The following is a 7204-nucleotide window of genomic DNA, read 5'->3' as shown; positions in this document are numbered from 1 at the left end:
AAAAAGAAAAGGAATACCCTATAGTAGATCGGCAATTAGTGGGATTGCCTATCCAGTTACCCTGGAGAGTCAGTGGTGATTGAGCGAAAAAGTGAAATACATGAAATATGGTACCTTTCAAATATCAAAGGATTTTGAGAACAAAGGTTGAGGATTGTGGTGCAATCATAAATTGACTAAAAATATGGATCACATAGAAAATGTTTGGGCAAGTGGTAGTGAAATGGTAAACTCTCCTGACTAGCTATTTGTAAAGATTAGCATAAGGAAGAAGTTCTTCGTCGAGTACAATAGTTGTCTGAATACTAATGATGGTGAATCTATTCCTTATGCTACTCTCTACAGACAGCTAATCTGGAAGTTTAAATGATCTATTTCATTGTTACTCGCTCAAACATCTCCTATATATGTAGTATCCACGTTGTTAGTCACTACACCACAATCCTCTTAGTATGTCGTAGTTCTCAAAATCCTTCAGTATTTTATTTTTTATTTTTTTATATAAGATAGAAATTTTACTCTAGTATATGTGTATGAAGTTCCTTCCTGAAAATTTGAACTCCGACCTTTACTCTAAGGCTGACCCAACAAAATTTGGGACCTAAGGTGAAAATTTTATATGAGGCATTTTTATATGTAAACATTAATTAAATAAATTTATATAATACTAATTAAATTAAGACTAATTTGATGCAAATACAGATTTCGATGAATAATACTAATTAAACTAAGGTTAATTTCATATAGACAATTGAATATCATAATTTAACCATAAATTTAAATAAAAAGAACTAAAAAAAATATTTTTTTTAAAAAAGAAACTTACTTTAACTTGAATATATAACTATGCATAGTTAAGTACAGTTGTAATTTAAATTTAAATTTTATATATTTTTTTTAAGAGAAAGAGATAGATAGATATTATTTGGTGTGTGGCTTTGTAGGAGATTAGTTTACAAAAATTAAGATCTCAAACTATTAGAGGAGATTAGTTATCATTGATGATCTATCACATTTGCAGCATTTTATTTTGAAATATTTTAGGGTTTCAATTGATTTAAATTTCTATTGGTCTCCTATTTTGGAAGCCTTGTTAGAAATGAAAAAAAATATATACTAAAGATACTACAAAATGTTCATAATATAATGTGATAATAATTGTAATTGATAAATTTTAACAACTTAATTTATTTGTGTTTGAATTACTTTTTTATGTGATTGGTGACATGTTAGTTAAACTTAAACCTATAGTAAATTTTGTGATATCTTTAACATCACTCTTAAAAAAAAAGTACCAATTATTTAAAAAATATTATATTTTTATAAAATTTTGAGCCTTTACAGAAGGGGATGGGGCCTTTTTTCAATAGGGAATTTTTTTTTTTTTTGGTTGTGGGGCCTTAGGCCTAGGCCAAAGTTGCCTAGGCCTAGGCCAAAGTTGCCTAGGCCTTAGGCCGGCCTTGCCTTACTCCCCCACACCACAAGTATTTATATTTGTGAAGTGACCATCGCATCAAGGGTGTGCGATGATAAATTCTTCAGTATTTGAAATGCATTATGTTTCATGGACTTCACCTTGAAAAATATTTCCTAATAAAATATATATATATATATATATATATATATATATATATATATATATATATATTAGGTTAATATCAAAATGGTTTTCTTTTTTCAGGTTGTGAAAAATCCCAAGCTAAAACTAAATCCATCCCTTCAATTTATGAAATCAAACCAAACTAACCCAAACATGAGAAAGCCTAATTAAGCTTGTCCGTTTAGGTTGCATTGGTAAGACCAATCGGTTTTCAATCTGAATGCACATCCATAGCAGTATTCCTTGTAAGGATTTTTATTCTAGGTTTCCTTTTTCAGTCATAATTAAGCCTATTGGCTCCTGTAATTCGTATATAAGAGGTTTTGCTAACCCTTGTTGCTTGTTTAGTAATATTGTTTGTACTAAACGTAGTACTGACAACAGAAGATTGATTAAATGAGCATGTGAACATGACATTCTTCAGTTCGAATGCCGCCGAAATTCGTTTTCCACAGTTTCTCATTAATCATATGGAAAAGGCCGGTAATGCATCCAATCATATGTTGCCACGTGGACCACTGATTCCTAGAAAGGACAAGAACGAAGTATGGGATAATCGGGGAGAGAGAGAGAGAGAGAGAGAGAGAGAGAGAGAGAGAAAAGTTGCTAAAATGGTAGCTTCAAAAGAAAGATAACAAGAATCATTGTTTGATTTGTGAAAAAACAAATGAAAAGTTAAAGGTGGCGGCAGCCTCCCATTTCTTTTGCTTCTCTCTTTCTTTTTGTCTTTTTCTCTTATCAAAACCCCAAGCAACTCCCACATTCCACCTCTCTCTCTCTCTCTCTCTCTCTCTCTCTCCCCTTTTTATTTTCCTCATCAACTCTCTCCTCTCCGTCTCCTTCTCTCTCTTTTGGATCTTCTTCTGTCTAAGGTCTATCTCTCTATCTATCTCTACGTATGCATGTTTGTTACAATAATATGCATGGTTTTTATCTAATGTGTTTACTAACTGCTTCAGGGTTTTGTTGTGTTTTGTTGTTGTACAGTGTTAATTGTTGTACAGTTGTTTGAATTCAAAGGGCTGGTCTCCATATTGTTTTTTTTGAATACGAGAGGCTGGTCATTAGTTTCTTTCATTTTTGTTAAAGAAGGACAAGAAGAAGTTCCAATATTTAAGAAGGTGATCATATATAATATGGCTCCTGTTTCATTGCCTCCTGGTTTCCGCTTCCACCCTACTGATGAGGAACTCGTCGCATACTATCTCAAAAGAAAGATCAATGGCCGTAAGATTGATTTGGAGATCATCCCTGAGGTTGATCTATACAAATGTGAACCCTGGGACTTACCAGGTATATCCCTTTTTCCCAGTGTTCCTCTTTTTTGTTTTCTTATTCTATTTTTAATTTTTTGTATATTTTTATTTCATTTTAAATAATAAACGAAAACTTTTTTTGCATTATTATTATGAACCTGTTCATTGAGCCATTTACTTGGTTTACATGCCATCCACAATATTGCTTGATACCAATGATAAATGGGGAAGGAAAAGAATAAGCGGTTGGTAAAAGAAAAATCAAGGAATATTGTTTGCTTCTTGAAAAGTTGTCGAATTATGAAGTTAATTAATTGCATATATGTGTGATAAAAAAAAATTTTAAAAAAAAAACCTTTTTCTTAAATAGGGTTTGCATGATAATTCTTAGCTGCTTTCTCTCTCTGTTGGATCTTCTTCCTACCTTACTGCATAAAGCATATGAAAAACTTTCCTTGGCTTTTGCACTACAAATCATTACTAAATGACCTACCACTGAAATTATAATAAGATTTTGGAGAATAATATATAATCAGGGTCATTTTTTTCTCTAAGTGCGTATCTAGTTCATTAGAAATTTGACTAAGATAAGGCCGAAAGAGCTCATCATGAAACCTTTTTCAAAAGGTGACCACACCCATATTGAACCTAACCATTGCTTTAGACACGATTTAGCTTCTTTTTCCATTTTTCTATTTATGAAAATTACTTAAACTCATTGAACATGCTTTATATACTAGTCAAATATCTTAACTTTAACATAAAATATAGCTCATTCCACCTTGGTTTTTTGTCTTCACTGGAAAAAGGAATTGTACTTGGGACGCTAAGGCATGGTCCCTCCTTTCTAGATTTTTTGTTGTTTACATGAAGACTTGCAGTGAGAAAACTCGGGTGACCCAAGTCAAAAGACAATATGGAAAAAGTAAAAGCATTGCATTGTCTTCGAGATAATGAGTTAGCTTTAAATTTCAATATTTTAAATACATATATTTTGACTAACATGAGCTAAAAGACTAATTCCCAACTCCCAAGGGTATATAAACATATTAATTATTACAGATTCTAGTTCACAGAAGCCCTATGATTTTCTTATATCTAAAGTTCTCACCAAGTTCATATCTAAGAAATGAATCCTAGTAATATGTTGAATGCTATAATAATTATTCCTGTTGAAGCATGCAGAATTTGTAAATGTTTTGAGTTTTAAGTTAACAGAAAGATACTTCTGTCGCATTTTCATTGTTCAACTTTTTAAACAACATGAAAAAACCAAAGGCTTGTGCTTAATGGCTTTCATTATGGTTGCTCCTAAAAACGAAGTACTCTCTCTTTGGAGTCACACACGGTCACTGCAAGTTCTATGGCATTGTAAATTTAACGAACCTCAACATTACAGGAAAATCATTATTGCCTAGCAAAGACCTGGAGTGGTATTTCTTTAGTCCACGGGATCGGAAGTACCCGAATGGATCAAGGACTAATCGTGCAACTAAAGCTGGATATTGGAAGGCCACCGGGAAGGATCGAAAAGTGAACTCTCAGACGCGTGCCGTGGGCATGAAGAAAACCCTAGTTTACTATCGAGGGAGAGCACCTCACGGTGCTCGAACAGATTGGGTTATGCATGAATATCGTCTAGACGAGAGAGAATGTGAAATTCCTTCAGGCTTGCAGGTACGTTAACCTGTTTTCTTATTTTCTCATTCATATGCCCTCAAAATCATTTGATTTTTGTATAATTCTCATCCCACTTGATGACCAATTACATATTAATTTGTAAATTAATATTTACAGGATGCATATGCGCTTTGTCGTGTGTTCAAGAAGAGTGCAACTGGTCCAAAAATAGGAGAGCATTATGCTATCCCTACTACCAATTATCAACTAACTAGTGACCATTCATCTAGCGTTGAACTGTATTCTGAAGGAAGATGTGAAGACTTGGAGAGCACGGATTATCGAATGCCATATGATAATTCATGCTCGCCCAACATGGTAGCTGGATCGTCACATGATATCAGTGGAACTAGAGATGGGAAATGGATGCAGTTCTTATCAGAAGATGCATTTAATTTCACACCTACACCATATCCAAATTATGGAAACGTTTCATACCCTCCATCTAAGGTAAAATTTTCTAATATAAGACTTTTTAATCAACATATGTTGTGTTTAAAGCATTTTAACATATTTGGTTACGTACTGCTTTTTAAAGCCTTTCATTTTCTAGGTTTAACTATTCTTTAACCAACCTTCGGTGAATAAGCAAATGAATTTTCAGCAAAAAAGTTACATCCAAATGCTCTCCTGATCATACTATTTTCTTACGCCTTTGCAGGTGGATATAACGTTAGAGTGTGCGAGGTTGCAGCATCGGTTCTCCCTTCCTTCATTGGCGGTGGAGGACTTCCCTCAAGTTGGATTCACTGACTTTAAAGTGTCACAATTAACACCCATATGCGAAAGTGCAAGTGAAACTGATATTTTGCAGGAAATTCTTTCAGTTGCTCAAGCTTCTCAGGAACTGATAAATCAAAATAACTTTCCGGGGACATGGGGTGGAAGTTCTGCCCCGGATGATGATTTTTCCTTTATGGTTGGCAGAGATACTTACAATCAAGTTAATGATGTGAGTGCTGAGAGATATATAGACAAACCCTGGGAAGATCCAAATACAAGGTCAATACAGATTGGAGATCTTGATGAAGATTTTAAGACAGAGAGGATGACAGAGAACTTAAGATGGGTGGGAATGTCAGACAAAGATCTAGAGAAGGTACCTTTATTTTATTTGATAGATATGGTGGATTGTAGCTTGTCATTAGTTTTGTTTTCTTTTTTTTTTTTTTAAATTATAAGTACTTGATAAACATGTTAGGAAAAATAAAAGGAAAATGTTAAAGCTTCTATAACATTGTCATTACAAAATACTTATAAACTGGCTTAATAATAAATGTGATTGATGCCATTTAATAAATATTTATTTTCTTTATTTGTTTTTTGGGTAATTAGTTATTTATAGTTTATAAGATTTATATAGTATAATATATAGTGTCATTAACAACACACAAAGTATAACCATCAACTCAAAATGATGACTAGTCAAATTATGCCGACTATGGAAAGGCACACAAGTAAGGAACCATAATAGAAACTGCCTTTGCACTAGGAACCAATATCATTGTGAACCCTAGTTGCATCGCATAAAGCACATCTATTAGTTCTTTACCACGACCATTTCCATGAAGGTGCTTAATATAGAAGTCCTTACGAATATAGTTTTTTTTTTTTTTTTTAAATACTCAATGGACAGAGTTTTATTGAAGAACACAAGATCGTTCCAATAGAAGATATATCAAACTTTCCAAGAAGAGAAGAGCATGAGTTCCAAGGTATTTTAATGGCAGTTGCTTCTTTTCTTTCTTTTCTATATTCTGACCACTTCATTTTCCTTTATTACATTAACAAGCGTTTAATTGCAGGAGAAAGTGGAAATGACCAAAGCTGTAAGGAATTCAATGATTCAGAGATGAATAACTTCCAACTTGGATTCATCGATGAGCCAAATGAGAACTTTCTTGATGATGGAAACTTGGAAGATTATTCAAGCTCTCCAAGCTTCGAGGTCATCGAGGAAGTTAAAGTTAATCATGGAATGTTCATTTCAACTCGCCAGGTAGCCGAGACATTCTTTCATCAAATAGTGCCTTCACAGACAGTTAAGGTCCACCTAAACCCCGTGCTGATGAGTGGCTTCTCAATAGAGAAAGAAGATGCACAAATTACAGCTGAGAATAGAGCTTCCTTCCTTAGAAAGTTCAAGGCATTCGCAAGGGGGAAGTTTGTGGCATTCACCAAAGCAGTGAATCCATGTGCAATCATGTGTGTGGTCACACTTCTTTTGGTGCACATATATCTTGGGGAGCATATGGAAGAAGAGAAATTGATGGATGGCTTTAGCTCAACTGACAGTGTGAAAGAAGAAGGTTGCTCAAACAATGGGAAAAGCAAGAAAATGCCAGGCAGAATTAAGTGCAATGACAAGAGGGGACAGGTTTCAGTGGTGACTAACACAGAAGGGGGGGATAGCTTTAGTGCTTTTTTCAAGAGAATAGAGATTTTCCTCACCGTTTCTTTGGCTCTTTGTACCATGTGGGCTAACCACATTATACCTAGGGATTGATTTTTTTTTTTAATTCATTTCTAACCATAGTTGCTAATTTGGGAGGGCAAAAGTTAGCCTTCTCCATATTATAGGCAGCTACATCTCAATATACTTGTACTTCTTATCGACTCTAAATTATTTGATAATTAATTGTTCATTTCTATTAATAGAATTTTCACA

The 7204-nt window shown here is 33.8% G+C and overlaps 1 protein-coding gene across 1 annotated transcript; it reads left to right on the top strand.

Annotated features, from left to right (window-relative positions):
• The first annotated feature begins 2593 nt into the window (after positions 1-2593).
• On the top strand, positions 2594-7204 carry LOC142621871 (NAC domain-containing protein 54-like). The gene is made up of 6 exons (XM_075795240.1): positions 2594-2893; positions 4256-4533; positions 4654-4986; positions 5198-5635; positions 6173-6251; positions 6342-7204. Exons 1-6 carry the CDS (start codon positions 2737-2739, stop codon positions 7040-7042), a joined length of 1986 nt encoding a protein of 661 aa, XP_075651355.1. The 5' UTR covers positions 2594-2736; the 3' UTR covers positions 7043-7204.

This window comes from Castanea sativa, chromosome 1, assembly GCF_040712315.1.
Source record: "Castanea sativa cultivar Marrone di Chiusa Pesio chromosome 1, ASM4071231v1".
Classification (NCBI taxonomy): Eukaryota; Viridiplantae; Streptophyta; class Magnoliopsida; order Fagales; family Fagaceae; genus Castanea; species Castanea sativa.
Note: the sequence above shows the minus strand (reverse complement) of the source record. Positions and strands in the feature narration are given on the sequence as shown.

Bases quoted from the DNA above. Each gene is read 5' to 3' on its own strand.
- LOC142621871 (XM_075795240.1), top strand. From the start codon at position 2,737: ATGGCTCCTGTTTCATTGCCTCCTGGTTTCCGCTTCCACCCTACTGAT. The intron at 4,987-5,197 runs GTAAAATTTTCT...ACGCCTTTGCAG, and splicing joins TTTCATACCCTCCATCTAAG to GTGGATATAACGTTAGAGTG. The intron at 5,636-6,172 runs GTACCTTTATTT...CTCAATGGACAG, and splicing joins CAGACAAAGATCTAGAGAAG to AGTTTTATTGAAGAACACAA.